This window comes from Lycium ferocissimum, chromosome 1 (assembly GCF_029784015.1).
Source record: "Lycium ferocissimum isolate CSIRO_LF1 chromosome 1, AGI_CSIRO_Lferr_CH_V1, whole genome shotgun sequence".
Lineage (NCBI taxonomy): Eukaryota > Viridiplantae > Streptophyta > Magnoliopsida > Solanales > Solanaceae > Lycium > Lycium ferocissimum.
Genome location: NC_081342.1, coordinates 11927884 through 11945505, shown reverse-complemented (window position 1 = coordinate 11945505; position 17622 = coordinate 11927884). Strand labels below are relative to the sequence as shown.

The following is a 17622-nucleotide window of genomic DNA, read 5'->3' as shown; positions in this document are numbered from 1 at the left end:
TATCCTAACCAACATACTCTTATAGATCTGACATAAAATCTTTTAAATGACGAGAATCAAAAAATATTTTGATATAATATGTACACACCACAAGATTTAAAAATCTTTTCACATCAATAATTTTTATATATTTTTCAATTTTGTGTCCAATTATTAATAATTTAAGATAAAAATTAGTGAGTACAATTCTTTTCCTATCCCTTACTTTTCGTGAAATAGTAGCTGTGTTTGACCAGCTATATGCAGGTGACGTCACCCAATTTATTTCTAAGTTCTCACATTTAAAAGTTGACCAATTGTTATGAGTTTATATTATTTGTACTCAAAGAGGGCAGTGGTCTTTATGCGAATCTATGTTTCGCAACTTGAATTGTCTACCACCAAGAGTTACGTGCAAACATCAAATAATTAAAGATTAATTTTATTCATGGCCTCCTCCTTTATGAATGTAGATGGCCAATGTGAATTGAAATTCAATTTCTTGTGCTTCTGTAATCATCGAGAAATTGAATTAAATTAATTAAATATTTAAAATTTAGATGTGTGATTTTAGTTTCAACATTTATTTTATCCTAAAAATACTTTATAGAGACATTAAATGACGAGAATCAAAAAATATTTTGATATTCTCATATAAAATATGATGATAATTTTTATATACATTTTAAAATTTATAAAAATTAGTGAGTACAATTCTTTCCTATCCCTTAGTAAAGCTGTGATAAGTAAAAGTGAGCGGAGAATTACTTTGTTAGTATGATCTTTATAAATAATTTTGGACCAATTAAATTAGGATATTACAATAATTTAAATATACATTTTAAAATATTGAGACATTTGTAAACAACATCCGAATTACTTTGTTAGTATGATCTTTATAAATAATTTTGGACCAATTAAATTAGGATATTACAATAATTTAAATACTAATTTTTTATGTTATATTTTATTTACTAATTTTTTATGTTATATTTTATTTCTCTATAACAGCATTTCACCTATAACAGCAACAACCAACTTTATAACAATACGCTTTTTGTAAAATTACCCCTCATATAACAACTATCTTCTTTTTTAGATAATATAATAATTAACCATCTTTATGAAAATAGAATATCTATGATTATCAATAATAAGTGTAGAGATTTTGATCAAATATTTGATCCTTTAATACACTATTTATGACAAAAAAAATCATATGAGTATATAATTTTCATCATTAAAAGATTTATCTTCGTTATACAAAGTGTGATTAAATTTAGAATTTGACAATTAAAAATGAAAAATTAGATTTTATACATCTTTTTACCTATAACAATAAAATATTATTTAAATATCAATATTGTTATAGGTATATATGAATTCTCTATAACAGTTAAGAAATTTCGGACCCAACTATCTTTGTTATAGAATAGTTTTACTGTACTGAAGACAAGACAGAATATCGGTGTAAAAGTAATTTGGCTGTAAAATTTCTTATAATGAGTCTGTATACAGCTGAAAGCCTGAAACTCGAGACATATTTCTGCGACCTAATCCTTTGACTTTTGTACTCAATTTCCGTTTCTTCCGGTAATCATCCAAATTACCTACTCTCTCTGTCCCGAAAAGATTATCCATTCTTTCCTTTTTAATTTATCCCAATTTTATTTTTATATTTAAAAATAATTTAACTTTATAAGATGATTTACAGCCATATAAATATCTAAAACTTATTTTGAATCATATATTTTAAAAATATTCCGTTATTTTTTAAATTTTATGCCAAGTAAAAAAGGACAATCTTTTTTTGGACGGAGGGAGTATCTAATCCACCTTTCCGTTTTTTCTGGAAGGGTTCAGAATTTTCTTTTCTGGTCAAATATGCAACTGTTCTGTACACCTTAGCTATATTATTTATTACTATAAAAAATTAAATATAGCAATGGGCGGTAGCTAGTCGATATTATATAATGGTGTTCATATCATATTTGTTCTCTCTTCATTAATTTGTGAGAAACAGAAACAGCGCAAGTTAGCAAAGCAATGGGGTTGATATCTCATCATTCTTCTACCTTCCTCCTCCCAAATCTTCCCACCGACAACGGACCTTCTCTAACGTACGCACTTGTCATCCTTAACCAACGCCTCCCTCGTTGCACTCCTCTGCTTTGGAAACACGGTAATTCCCCTGCCCCTTCAGTTTTTTTTTTTTTTAACCTTTTTGTAGTTTCTGTGGGCTATATATTTTAAAGTTGTTGTAATTTTAGTAAATTTTTGCACATAAATTTATATTGTGTGTCGAAAGTTATGGATTCAATTACGTGAATATGGTGCTATATGTTGTTGTTTAGAACAGCACAGGTTCATATTTGTGCTGATGGTGGTGCAAATAGGGTGTTTGATGAATTGCCTGGTTTCTTTCCTCATGAGGAGCCTTCTGATATTCGTAAAAGGTGATTTTTTAATTTATTTGCTGGTTACTTATTATAGTAGCTTATTGCTTTGCTGGTTCATCTCTTCAATTTATTTTGTGAATAATTTCATTGAGCATGTTTGCAAGATAGGTAAAAATGAATAAAACAGGGATTTCTACAGGGCGAAAATTTTACTTTTTATCCCCTTTTAAAAAAAGTTACTCCCTCTATCTCAATTTATGTGTCACAGTTCGAATGTCGAGAGTCAAACCTGTTAATTTTGCCCGTCTATTCGGACATAAAAGACATAGAAAGTATTATAACTCACAATAATTGACAATTCAAAAAAATTATGGTCAAAGAAAAACTTGTTTGAATCTCGAAATTCAAAAGATGCCGCATAAATTGGGACGGAGGGAGTATCTGTCGTGCTCCCTAAATATATTTGTCTCAAATTATTTGTCGTTTTAGAAGTTCAAGACACAATCAGTTATTTTTTCCCGTTTTACCCGTAGTAAGTAAATGTTCTTAAACACTACAAAGACCACAATTATAGGGTGATGTTATGATCGTTCAGATACCAATGAAGGGTAAAATTGTTTAAAAAGACCCTCATAGTTAATGTTTCTTAAGGAGCGTGTAAAAGAGAATCACGACAAATATTCGAGACGGAGGGAGTAGCTTTGAACTGTTTGAATCACCTAGTGAAAAGCTTAAGCTGCTAGAGATTTTTTTTTCAATTATTTATGTTTACAAAACTTATTTATGTGCGGATCTTATTTACTTTCTTGGACCAAGATGGACAAAAGGAAAACAGAACTTGGATTTGTACATTAGGAAAGCATCAGTTATAGTCACTATTTGAAAATTATCATGCCATATTAGGATTGAGCTTTAAATGAGCTTAAGTACGTTCTGACTATATGTAAAAGCATTTACATTTTATTTTCTATTGGGCTAAAGCACAACTTATTTATGTTTGGATGATTTTAGTCTGTCATGATAGATTGAATTAGACTAAATCATGATTTTATTGCAGGTACAAGCCATATGCTATAAAAGGAGACATGGATTCAATCAGAACTGAAGTTCTTGAATATTATAGAGGCCTGGTAAGCTAGTATTTGCTTGTGGTTGTCCTGTGGTTGCTCTGCAGGTTTCTTTTCAATGAGATATTTTAAAAAGCATCCAGATTTATACATTTGTGTAAAGATAAGTCTAAAATTTAGAGAACATCCAGCTTTAGAGAATCCCCACTTTGCCTTAAAGGACAAGTTATTTAGTATCTAAATGAAATGAAACCAGAATAGTGCGGTGGAATGGATACAGAGGATTGATGTAGCCAATATCAACTAATTTGATATTAAAGCCTAGTTGATTGATATGTATGTCAATTTCTTTTTTACAATACAGTTGAGCTCTGCAAATATATTCTTATGTCTGGCAGAGAGGCCCTCTTTGTTATTGTGGTTTCCAAATTTGATGTTGAGTTCAAGCTATTGAACTGCATACCACCCATTATTACACTTTTAGGTCTTAGTTTTTTTTGTGGTGATCAAGTCAATTGTATGTGCTCTTGTTTAAATTTCTTTCTAGCCTATTACGCAATTGTACATGTGCATTTCTTAAATTTTGAAGTATGTTAGAACCCTCGTTATGAGGATGCTTAGCTAGCTGTCTACATGTGTATTTCTTTATCAGGCATCATAGGATAGATATTACACTTTTGGGTGTAATTAGCATATAGGTCAAGATCATTCTCTGTGGTATTGTTCTTGTGCAATATGCTTGTGCATTTCCGTACAAAGCATGTTAGAACCATATTTCGATGATTTAACGGTTAGGATAAACTATATTTTGAGGATTTGCTTGCTGACCATATGCAGGGGACCAAGATAATTGATGAATCTCAGGATCAAGATACTACAGATCTTCATAAATGCGTTGCATATATTCGCGACTTACTAAACCCGGAACATCCAAATGTAAGTCAAGCTTTTCAACATAGCTCTGGATAATTTTACCCTTTCTCCACGTTTTATCAATATGTGATATTGTAGTTTTCATCCTTTAAATCCATCTTTACACTAATAGTAGCTCAAACCATATCTCCATCTTTTCCTTGTGGCCTTGTGGTATATTAGTAATCTAACTGTTTCTCAGTTCTGAATACTCCAAATAATTAAGATACTTTTTTTTTAGAAATGGATACTTGACATGAACAATCCATTAGAAACTTCATCCCGTGGGGGATCACGTGTATTGGTTCATTATTCAATTTGGATTGACGATAAGCTACATTGGTTGCTTCTCTTTCCTCATTCCATTGAAATAAAATTGGAGCTAGTTTACCAGGGACATCATTACATGCACATTCTTTAGTAAACCGTAGATATAAAGTTGCAAGGTGGAGTAAATGCCAATATCAATACAATAACCCTTTTAACCTCTTCCTATTCTTGTTTGTAGGGTATATTGTAAGGTTATTTCAGATACAAAACGTGATATGCCTTAGTATATATGGTGGAAGTTTTACTACTTGTAAGCATGATTTGTCCAACTTAGTAAAATTGAACAATTTAATTATTTTTTAACATTTCTACCACGGCCCTAAAGGGTGCTGGATCATCTGTCAAAGTCAAAACTGACAGATGTATTGGTGATAAACATTTTACAGTATGGCATAATAATTTTATAACATGAAGTGGTATTAAATGGAGCAATATATTCGTTGTTGTTTTTTTACTATTGCCACTATTGTTATTATTTTGAGTGCATCACTGCATCTACTGAGATTAGAGAAAAGCGACTATTGTGAAGTTTAAAAATCTGATGCAATATTGCGTGTCATCATAGTGAGATGAATATAGGACAATGTTGCTGGAAAGAATAGCCTAATGGATTCTCAGTGGAACTAACTTGAATCTGTGTGTAACTAACAGTTATGTATCCTAGTCACTGGAGCACTTGGTGGAAGGTTTGACCATGAGATGGGAAATATTAATGTCATATGTCGTTTCCCGTCCATGCGGATCATTCTTCTCTCTGATGATTGCCTTATCCAACTTCTTCCGAGTACACATCATCACGAAATTCTAATACAGTCCTCAGTTGAGGGCCCACACTGCGGACTTATACCCATTGGAATGGGTGCCGGAAGCACCACTACTACAGGTCTCAAATGGAATCTGGGTGAGTAGCTCCATCTAATCTTTCTTATAAAATTTTATGAGTGGTTTATATTCAACCTACCTCATTTGGTTACAGGCTAATGCTTTATGCCCTGCACATCTCTGTTTAGCTATTGGTTCAATTATAAGAGGGATAGCCAATAGTAACATTACGGTTGATGTTGTTGTGGTAGTGTTTATCTAGTTTTCCTGCTCGACTGATTTATCCTTACTTGACTTTTATTCAGATAATACAGAAATGAGATTTGGTGGTTTAGTCAGTACATCAAATATTGTCAAAGAGGACATAGTAACGGTGCAGTCTGATTCTGACCTCCTATGGACAATTTCAATCAAAAAAGAATGAAGGATGCAGCTTGCAGATGTCAAAGATGAGCCATTCTGCGGAAGTTTAATGAATAGTGGACACTGACCTCCATTTTCTGTTCAATTCTTTCAGATAAAGATGTTTACCAGAGAGTTTGAGAAATGCTGGGGTGGTTCTCTCCAGTCCGATTGTGTGGTGGCACACAGCAGATTTCTTTGGCATCAAGTGCCTGTATTGCAGTAGAGTCTTGGGAAACAAACAACACGGGTTCTAAGAGTAATAGCAGTCGTAGCAGATAAATTTTGATCGTCAACTGCTTATGTGCTTGATTCGTTAGACGCATTTGGTAGCTGTTTCCTATTGTTTTGTATACATTATTCTTTTGCCATAATGAAATATGAAGGAGATCTACTTATTCTTCTTCTGCTTACTTCCTCTGTCAAAGTTCCCAACTTTTTGCGTTGATACAGTTATATGTCTGCAGTTGGTGAACTTGTCTCACCGATTACAATTTACAATGTAGAAGGATATATTTTGAAATTGTTTCTACTTACGTTTATACAATGGCACCCCGCAAAATCAGCGTGTTAGAGGAACGACTAAATAGATGCTGCTCAGAGATTATAAATTAGAATGACTAGAAGATAATACGCCATTTCGTTTTAAGAAATAATGAATCATGTTCGAATCTGATTGCACGAAAGTCAAGGATTATTGCATTGGTTGATGCTAGTGCATTTTCCTCTCTTCGTGGTGTTTTTATGAAGTATATATGCCCTAACGTAATAAGAGTATTTCTTTTATCTATCTCCCTTCAACAGGAGGAAAAGAAACAAAGGGTAAAAGAGACTCAGTGTTGCATAAATCAAACAATTGAAGTGAGTATATATCCCATAAAAGTTTGCTGCTACTGAAGTCTGCAACAGGACACTCTCAAGCTCCTACGCTCCTGACAGCCTGAATATACTTCAAAGTGCATTGAAGTACGCCAGTGAATAGTAGTAATCAGGGGCAGCTTAATGAAATTGGTGGTCTAAAGTCAAATCTTAATAAAAGGTCTCAAATATATTCAATAAAATTAGTTTTTGCGTGTGTTCACGTGCATCTCGTGTGTCAAACGTGTATTCCGGGCATGACACGTGTGTCACACGTGCAGTCCGTGTCAATTAGTGAAAACTTCTAAAAAATCACATATGTATTGTTAAAACATGTTTTGAGATATACAACAAATAAAAAGGAAAATAGCGCAAACTCAACATGAGGACGGATGATCCTATTTCAACGGGGTTAACATGTATTTGTGTGTAATATAGATGTGTATTCTATGTTAGAATTTTATTAATTCTAATATGTGGCCCAATTAATGTAAAGCCCATAACTAATATTTAATGAAGAATAAATCTCGTCCGTTAGATCGGTTACTTGATGGACGTACCGGATTAAGTCTCAACCCCTATAAATTGGTCCTCCCTCCCCATTATTAGGGTTACCACTTCTTCTAATAGACTTTTCCATCATTGACGGTTGTGGTAACGTAAGGCTAGGGCAAGGAAGTAGAAACCAATTTCTAGAAACAACGTTTCCGCTTTCGTAATAATGTCTTCCACATTAGGTACGCTTTCTGTAACGTTTCTCTGTAAGATTATCCTGTTCAAGATCCTGTTATGCATTAAGTTAAGCTTACATGTGGCATCGAAACGAATTACTTTGATAATCTTCATTAAGAAAAGACCTAGTTATATGATTGCGTTGTTGTTATATGAAATCATGTATAGCCTTCGGCAAAATACGAAATCATGACTTTAAAGTGACAATTTATGGTCAGAATACGGTTTCTCTGTTTGTGGAAATGGAATTTTGTAATGGATAGTAAATTAATTGGGAAAATCAAACAAACTACAATTCTCTTATTTTACCTTTGAATTATTTGTTGCTTTTGATTTCCCCCATTATCCATACGCATGAATCAGTAAAGGCAAATCATCATTGTTCATAGATTTTTATTTATTGAACCATGATATCTGGTTTCGTTCTCCGAAATTGACCGTAGAATAATTAAGTGTTAGAAGTTTTCATCGTATACGTCGTATGGGATTAGGTCATTGGTTTGACCAATTAAAACTTGGCTCATCAATTTTTGGTAATTAAAAATTAGGCCATCTATGTGGACTTAATTATGGAAGTCTTGGCAGGATTTTGGCCCAGAATTGTTTGATTTAATCATGAACTTATTGCTATTTTATCATGAAATTTATGTTTGTTTCTTAGGCCACAATTTTAATTTTGGGCTATTTATCAGTACCTGGGCCGTTAGGTTGATGAAGCAATTAATTGTTTATTTTATGTATGTGATTATATTTATATAGTTTGTTAGTCACCAAAGTGGCCAAACTAGAATGTTTAATATTTACACATACATTATCTCCATGTTAACTTTATGCATGTATTATGTTTATATAGTTTGTTAGTCACCAAAGTGGCCGAACTAGATTGTTTATGAATTTTACATGCATAAAGTTATTTATTGCTTATATTATGTATGTGATTATGGTTTTATAGTTTGTTAGTCACCAAAGTGGCCAAACTAGAATGTTTAAAATGTACATACATAAGTTATGTATTTATTTTATACATGTATTAATGTCTATATAGTTTGTTAGTCACCAAAGTGGCCAAACTAGTATGTTTGTGAAAGATGTGCATGTATAAATATTGTCGTTTGTCCATTAAACTAATGAAATGCCTATAATTGAAAATAGATGGATAAATTGACATTCACTATTGCTAGAACTTAAGGATTTACCCAAAGGTGAATCAATTATTCTATGAGTAGTGAACATAATGAGGCAAATTAGTATTCTTTAATCAAATATGTATTGTATATCCAAAGATGTCATATATGTTTGATTGAAAATATTTAATTGCCTGTTAAAGTTGAAAGTGACATTTAAATTATGATAGTATGTCGTAGTATCACCCAAAGGAGAATTACGATATACTTTTATTGCTTTGCTGAATCCACATTATTTTCTAATTTGTGAGCATATGTATATCTATTTTGCAGCTATTCCTCTTCATTCGCTTGCTTCATACATTCTTGTGTTCAACGGATTGAACTTCTGCGAATGGCATGAACAAGTCCGATTCCACTTAGGTGTGATGGATCTTGACTTGGCTCTCTTGCTGAAAAAGAAAAACCCTTGCTATTCGATACAAGCAGTGAGGATGAGAAGTCCTTCCATAAAGCATGGGAACGCTCTAACAGATTGAGCCTTATGTTTATGCGAATGACTATTGCCAACAACATTAAGAGTACTATTCCACAGACAGAAAGTGCCAGGGAATACCTGAAGTTTGTGGAAGAACGTTTTCGTTCTGCTGATAAGTCTCTCGCTGGTACACTAATGGCTGAACTCACGACCATGAAGTTTGATGGGTCGCGTAGTATGCAAAATCACATCATCGAGATGACTAATATTGCAGCAAGACTCCGGACTTTGGGGATGAAAGTGGATGACTCCTTCTTGGTTCAGTTTATTCTAAACTCATTGCCTCCTGAGTATGGACCATTCCAAATTAACTATAACACTATTAAGGATAAGTGGGATGTTAGTGAATTGTCCAGTATGCTTACTCAGGAGGAATCAAGACTTAAGAAACAAGGAGGTCATTCTATTAACCTCATGGGTCAAGGAGCTGGTAAAGGACTTAAAGTGAAGGCCAACAAGTTCAAGAAGAAGAAAGCACCTGCTAAAGTTCAACAGGATGCTCATAAGGAACTCAAGGCAGATGTGTGTCGTTTCTGTAGAAAGGAAGGACACTATCAGAAAGATTGCTCGAAACGTAAAGCTTGGTTCGAAAAGAAAGGTACTTTTAGTGCTTTTGTATGTTTCGAATCAAATTTAGTAGAAGTTCCTAATAATACTTGGTGGCTTGATTCCGGTGCAACTACTCATGTATCCACTATGTTGCAGGGATTTCTTACGATCCAAACTACAAATCCAAATAAGGATTTCTTGTTCATGGGAAATCGTATGAAGGCTCCAATTGAAGGCATAGGGACTTATCGTTTGATCTTGGAGACTGGACATCACCTTGATCTATTACAGACTCTTTATGTTCCTTCAGTTTCTAGGAATTTGATTTCTCTTTCAAGACTTGATATTTCTGGATTTGATTTTAAGTTTGGACATGGATGTTTCAATTTATATAAGAATGTTGTTTTTTATGGTTCTGGTGTTCTTATTGATGGTTTATATAAATTGAAACTCGATAATGTTTTTTTCTGAATCCCTTCTTGCTATACATCAAAATGTTGGAATTAAACGTAGTTCACTAAATGAAAGTTCTGCTTACTTGTGGCACAGGCGTTTGGGTCATATATCCAAAGAAAGGTTAGAAAGATTAGTAAAGAATGAGATTCTCCTGAATCTAGATTTTACTGATCTTGATATATGTTTGGATTGCATTAAGGGAAAGCAAACCAAGCATAGTAAGAAAGGTGCCACAAGAAGCACCCAGCTTCTTGAAATTATACACACTGATATTTGCGGACCTTTTGATGTTCCATCTTTTGCTGGAGAAAAATATTTTATCACTTTTATTGATGATTTTTCACGTTATGGATATATCTACTTGCTGAAAGAAAAATCTCAAGCAACGGACGCCCTCAAAGTGTACGTCAATGAGGTTGAAAGGCAATTAGATAGGAAAGTGAAAATCATTAGGTCAGATAGAGGTGGTGAATTTTATGGAAAATACAGTGAATCGGGACAATGTCCAGGTCCATTTGCAAAGTTTCTAGAGGAACATGGCATATGTGCACAATATACTATGCCAGGAACACCTCAACAAAATGGGGTTGCAGAAAGGCGTAATCGGACACTTATGGATATGGTTAGGAGTATGATAAGTAATTCCTCATTACCCAAAACTTTGTGGATGTATGCTCTTAGTACATTTGTGTATTTATTAAACGGGATTCCTAGTAAGCGGTTCAAAGACTCCTTTTGAGCGTGGATTTGGAAGGAAACCTAGTTTAAGACACTTTGCGTGTTTGGGCTGCCCAGCGGAGGCTAGAATTTATAATCCACATGAAAAGAAATTAGATTCTCGAACAGTAAGTGGTTACTTTATTGGTTACCCAGAGAAATCTAAAGGGTATAGGTTTTACTGTCCAAACCATAGCTCAAGAATTGTTAAAACCGGTAATGCAAGATTCATTGAAAATGGTGAAGTTAGTGGGAGCGTCGAACGACAAAGTGTGAAAATAAATGAGGTAAGGGTTAATGTTCCATTGCCCGTGAATGTGCCTACTTCCACACCAATAACAAATATTGTTCCCGTTGTCGAAGAACACTTTGACAATACTGAACAACATTTGAATGAAACACTCCAGGAAGGAACTAACTCACAAACAATGCCATTGAGAAAATCTCAAAGAGAAAGAAAATCGGCTATTCCAGACGATTATGTGATTTATTTACAAGAGTCAGATTTTGACATTGGACTTAATAAAGATCCGGTTTCATTTTCACAAGCCATAGAAATCGAGTCGACAAATGGATTGATGCCATGAAAGAAGAGTTAAAATCAATGGAATACAACAAAGTCTGGGATCTCGTTGAATTGCCAGAAAGTTCTAAAAGAATCGGGTGTAGATGGGTCTTCAAGACCAAGCGCGATTCAAATGGCAATATTGAACGACATAAAGCCAGACTTGTTGCCAAGGGTTATACTCAGAAAGGAGGCATTGATTATAAAGAGACCTTTTCACCGGTCTCAAAGAAAGACTCGTTAAGAATTATTATGGCTTTGGTGGCTCATTATGATTTAGAGTTACACCAAATGGATGTGAAAACTGCCTTTCTTAATGGAGACCTCGAGGAGGAAGTTTATATGGACCAACCAGAGGGTTTCGAAATTAAAGGAAAAGGTCAAATGGTGTGTAAATTAAAGAAGTCAATATATGGACTCAAACAAGTCTCACGACAATGGTATATAAAGTTTAATGATACCATCACATCTTTTGGATTTAAGGAAAACACCGTTGATCGGTGTATATATCAAAAGATCAGTGGGAGCAAGTTTATATTCTTAGTCCTATATGTTGACGATATTTTGCTTGCTGCTAATGATTTGGGCATGTTACGTGAGACGAAAGATTTTCTCTCTAGGAATTTTAAAATGAAAGATATGGTGGAGGCATCCTATGTGATAGGGATAGAAATATTCCGTGATAGATCACAAGGACTATTGGGACTGTCTCAGAAAGGCTATATCGAAAGAGTTCTTGAGAGATTTAACATGAACAACTGTTCAGCAGGAATTGTTCCAATTCAAAAAGGGGACAAATTTAGTCTCATGCAGTGTCCAAAGAATGATGTAGAACGAAAGGAAATGGAGTCAATTCCTTACTCTTCTATTGTTGGAAGTTTGATGTATGCTCAAACTTGCACAAGACCGGATATTAGTTTTGCGGTCGGAATGCTAGGAAGATATCAGAGTAACCCGGGAATTGATCTTTGGAAAGCTGCAAAGAAATTTTTGAGGTACCTGAAAGGAACGAAGGATTATATGCTCACGCATAGGAGATCCAACAGTTTGGAAGTTATTAGATACTCGGATTCAGATCATGGTGGATGTGTTTGGTTACTTGTTCCTATTAGCTGAAGGAGCAATATCGTGGAAGAGTGCTAAGCAATCCGTCATTGCTACATCCACAATGGAAGTAGAATTTGTGGCATGTTTTGAAGCTACAATTCATGTATTATGGTTGCGGAACTTTATTTCAGGACTTGGGGTTGTCGACACCATTACCAAATATTTGAAAATTTATTGTGATAATCTTAAAGCAATATTCTTCTCCAAGAACGATAAGTACTCCAAAGGTGCCAAACATATGGAATTAAAGTACTTTACCGTCAAGGATGAAGTTCAAAAACAAGGGTGTCACTTGAGCATATTAGGCGATCTTATGATTGCGGATCCATTAACGAAAGGTTTACAACCAAAGACATTTAAAGAACATGTACATAGAATGGGTCTTGGTTGTACTTATGATTAATGTTTTTCTTTATGATGTTTGACACTCTGAGCTCAATTATGTGTTTCTGATATACTTTAATGAATTTCCTGTTTCTCATAATGGTGTACACATTATTGTTTTGAGATATTACAGGATAAGTCTCCATGAGACATTATTGTGGACCATAATGTTAAATGTTTTATAACTTATGAACCTAGTATGATAAGATGCTAGTGTTGTAGTATAATGTTAATTGTTTTGAGTATCATATTAAGGTATGCATGATGGACATTATAGAAGAGATTTATTTTATGCGCTACTAATGTTTTATGTCATTTAATATTAGTGTTATGTGGTCATTGGGCCAAGTGGGAGAATGTTAGAATTTTATTAATTCTAATATGTGGCCCAATTAATGTAAAGCCCATAACTAATATTTAATGAAGAATAAATCTCGTCCGTTAGATCGGTTACTTGATGGACGTACCGGATTAAGTCTCAACCCCTATAAATTGGTCCTCCCTCCACCCATTAGGGTTACCACTTCTTCTAATATACTTTTCCATCATTGACGGCTGTGGTAACGTAAGGCTAGGGCAAGGAGGTAGAAACCAATTTCTAGAAACAACGCTTCCGCTTTCGTAATAATGTCTTCCACATCAGGTACGCTTTCTGTAACGTTTCTCTGTAAGATTATCATGTTCAAGATCCTGTTATGCATTAAGTTAAGCTTACATTCTAATCACAGGGGTACTTGGTGGAAGATTTGACCATGAGATGGGCGATGTTATTTTTCCTAAGGAGAGGGAAGAGGGCTTTCTAAGAAGGGCTTGGGACGTATGAACAGAACAACACAACAAATGATGAAATGAAGAGGGTTCCCATCCATGCGGATTATTTTTCTCTCTGATGATTGCTTTATCCAACTTCTTCCGAGTAGTCAAGTACACATCATCACAAGATTCATCTACTCTCTCATTACGAACTTTTATGTGGTTTAGATTTGATCTACCTCATTTTGTTGCGGTCTAATGCTTCATGTCATGTACATTTCTGTATTAGCTATTAGTTCAATGACAAGAGTCAATGCTAACATTATGGTTAGTTCATTGTACTAGTGATTATCTAGTTTTCTTGCTCGACTGATTTATGGTTTCCTTGACTTCTACTTAGACGAGCGTTTCTGTCAGAATGCCATGAGATGGAATATCCATTAGAAACTTTTACGACAAGTCAATTTTGACAGATTTCGTCCAAAATTTGTATTTTTTAATGGATCCCGAATCTAAAATTCTCCGATATACTCTCTTCAGCCCAAAATAAATGAATTTCTAACACTTTTTTTGTCCAAAATACATGAATGTTTCAAAGCACAAATAGGTTTAGTTAATTTTCAAAAGTTACCCTTCTCTCAAATTGGTTTTTCAAATCCAACATTGACTCATTTTACTTCTAAGAAAAGTTTGGGAAACTAAAAGGATAGTATCGTCAAAATGATCATTTAATTAATGTAATTAATTAACTTTCTTAGACACACCACAAAGATTCACTTATTTTGAACCAGAGAAAATATGATTTTTCTCGTGTTGTTTTTATTTTGGATCCGCCTCTGATAATAAAGTTCAATGATAATAATGATATCCTCATGTCACTCTTCAGGGACATGGCAAACATATGTTGTAGAAGACCAAAGTTTGTGGTACAAAATTGATAAAAGCACTCCACTTGAATATACTGCCACTGTTTCTGTTAATCCTTTGAGTGCCTTGAGAATGCTTGAGGACTTTGTGGCTTTAAAACCAGGTTTGTTTTTAATTCCCAAATTTAAACCTTTAAAATTACTTCAACTTGGTTATCATAAAAACATTAATTCATAAAAAAAAATTAATTATTCTTTCCATAAAACAGGGGACACAATTGCTCAAAACGGAGCTACAAGCATTGTGGGACAATGTGTTATTCAGCTAGCTCGAGTTCGTGGAATTCATAGTGTTAATATTATAAGAGATAAACCGGGATCGATGAAGTAAAAGAAAAATTAATGAAACTTGGTGCTAATAAAGTGTTTGCTGAGAGTGAACTCAAAGTAAAATCTATCAAAAGTCTCATGGTACGGATTTAAATTATATACATGATAAATATCGCACTATCAGCGAGTGTATTTTAATTTGTTGTAACGGTAACATATTGTAGGATGATATACCTCAACCTCTTTTGGGTTTGAACTGTATTGGTGGAAATGCAGCTACTTTGGTCGTCAAATTCTTAAAAGTGAGACACCTTTTTATTTTTATATAGTTAGCTTCTAATTTAACTGTTTCACGTTCATGTTGTAAAGAAAACTAAGAATGTTTTTATTTTTCAGGCAAGGTGGCACAGTGGTTACGTATGGAGGGATGTCAAAGAAGCCTATTACCATATCTACCACATATTTCATATTCAAGGTCAGTTTCAAATGGTCAATTATGTAATTTAAACACTACATAATTTTTTTGATTGTATATTGAATTGTCGTTATTGGAATTTTTTTTTTTTTTTTTTTTGGCAGGATATTTCATTGAAAGGATACTTGCTACAAGAAAAAACTTTAGACAAAGCAGCATATAGGTGTTCGATTGATTATCTCTTGGTTCTTGCTCGTGCTGGGAGATTGAAATATGAGTACGATCTCTAACTTAAAATTTATGTTTTTATAAAGGAAAAATTATTTTTACAAATAAGATATTTGAAAATAACACATGAAAAATCTTTATAAAGTTACTTTCTTCTAATGAAATTATAAAGGGATATGTTGACCTTTTTCCTCCTTTGGGTGAGTGAATCAAATTAAAATGTTATAATTATGAAATTTCTTACTTTATAAATATTTTGATGAAACAATTCCTAGTGCACAAGTATCGTCACGAAAAGTTTGAAAAAGAAAAAGGAATAATCCCTTAACCATCGGTGATCTCACAAAAGGGGTTTTCAACCACAAAAAAGAACTTCCATCTTTTTTTGGGATGAATTTAACATATATACAATGATAATATAAAAACATTTTTTACTATGAGTATATTTTAATATGTTGTAATATTTAATTATTTTATTTCTAAGTTATTAATTTCATCTTTTATATAAAAATCTGTAATAAGATTTAAGTGATATGATAGTTTAAAAGTATTCTTTTACAAGGCGAAATTGAGGTTAATTTGATTTGTAATAATCCACAAAGTGACATCGTTGATGTCTTTTTTTATAAAAAGAATACTCACATCAGATGTTTATATTTAGCAAATAAATATAAAATATATATTTTTTAATACTTAATCATATATGATGTGATAACAACAACATACCCTATGTAATCCCACATTAAAATTAAATTATTTAGTTGAATATAAAAGTTGATATGAGTAACTATTTATCTTTTTTACAGGATGGAGATGGTACCTTTTAATGATTTTCATACAGCTCTTGAAAGGGCTATGGGGAAACAAGGAAGTGGAAGGAAATAAGATAGAAATGAAACTGGTTGTTAGTCAATACATCAAATATTGTGAAAGAGAATATATTAACAGTGCAATCTGATTCTGACCTGCTATGGACAATCTCAATTAAAAAAGGGTGAAGGATGCAGTTTGCACATGACATGAATGAGAAGAGTTGATCTACAAAATTTTGTTGGATGTATTGTGGATGTTGACCTCCATTTTCGGCCTTTCCAGATAAAAAAGTTTACCAGAGAATTCGAGAAACCTTGGGGTTATTGTCCTTCGGGATGGCTCAGTTGGTTTGGAGGGTGGTTATCCACACGGATGACCCGGGATCCTTCCTCCCTCAATGCCTTCGAGTCGGCGCAGCCATGGTATGCTTCTCTTTTCTAGTGCGGTTCACATCCATTGTGGTTTGTGTAGGCTATTACATAGTGGGGGGTTTATCGGTGCGCATGAAAGTGCTCACAATTGATTATTGTGCTCACTCGAAGGGCGAGAGGTTGTAGCTTTGCAAAGGATTATCCTGGGGTTCCAAAAAAAAAAAAAATTTGGGGTTATTCTTTACTTTTTTTTGAAGGAAAAAAGCATCTCTTTAGTCCAATTTTGTACTGGCAAAGACAGATTTCTTTGACATCGGCACACCGATTCCCGCAAATCAGCATGATTGAGAGGAACGACTAAATATGTGCTACAAATCATTAGGAGATACTAGATGATTTGTTTTAAAAAATGTAATAGTGGAGAATCATGTCCAAATCCGATTCCGTGCACTGTGGAAGTAAGGTCCGAGGATTATTGCATCAGCAGAATGCACTGCATATCTCTTCAAGGGGTTATGAACAGGAGCTGTTCAATGAAATTGGTGGCCTAAAGCTAAATTTTAATATGAGGTCTCAAATATCTATATATAATATACTTTTAGCGTATGGAGAGGTGATGTATATCTTTCTCGGGGATGGCTAGAATGTTATTTATCTTTTTTCTCCTATTTTTGAATTTTTCCTACTCTTTCCATTTCTGTGTTATGATAATAAAAATCCAAAAGACACTCCTTTAATTATCTTAAATATTAGTACTTAATTTTATACAACTGATGGAATCACTAATTACAGGTTATAATTATAGGCCAGTTACAAACCTTTTCACCTCCTCTATCTTTTCTTTTCTCATATATTCATAGTTTCATATACATGTCCCAAATCTCTTTTTGCTGGACCATGTTATA

The 17622-nt window shown here is 33.6% G+C and overlaps 1 protein-coding gene and 1 pseudogene across 2 annotated transcripts; both read left to right on the top strand.

Moving 5' to 3' along the window:
* The first annotated feature begins 1989 nt into the window (after positions 1-1989).
* LOC132048142 (thiamine pyrophosphokinase 1) lies at positions 1990-6324 on the top strand. 2 transcript variants are annotated; one of them, XM_059439065.1, is made up of 6 exons: positions 1990-2161; positions 2339-2435; positions 3436-3508; positions 4283-4381; positions 5339-5588; positions 5815-6324. In XM_059439065.1, the coding sequence occupies exons 1-6, from the start codon at positions 2026-2028 to the stop codon at positions 5931-5933; spliced, it is 774 nt and encodes a 257-aa protein (XP_059295048.1). In that variant the 5' UTR covers positions 1990-2025; the 3' UTR covers positions 5934-6324. The 2 variants fall into 2 exon arrangements, with proteins under 2 accessions (XP_059295048.1, XP_059295054.1); XM_059439071.1 differs by having other exon boundaries at positions 2030-2161; positions 2334-2435.
* Positions 6325-12618: 6294 nt separating this feature from the next.
* Positions 12619-16418, top strand: LOC132062115 (enoyl-[acyl-carrier-protein] reductase, mitochondrial-like; annotated as a pseudogene).
* Positions 16419-17622: the final 1204 nt, after the last annotated feature.

What these genes read in the sequence shown, in the direction of transcription:
- LOC132048142 (XM_059439065.1), top strand. Translation starts at nt 2,026, where the DNA reads ATGGGGTTGATATCTCATCATTCTTCTACCTTCCTCCTCCCAAATCTT. An exon ending in CCTTCTGATATTCGTAAAAG is followed by an intron (nt 2,436 to 3,435) that starts GTGATTTTTTAA and finishes ATTTTATTGCAG; the next exon opens with GTACAAGCCATATGCTATAA. An exon ending in TTGAATATTATAGAGGCCTG is followed by an intron (nt 3,509 to 4,282) that starts GTAAGCTAGTAT and finishes GACCATATGCAG; the next exon opens with GGGACCAAGATAATTGATGA.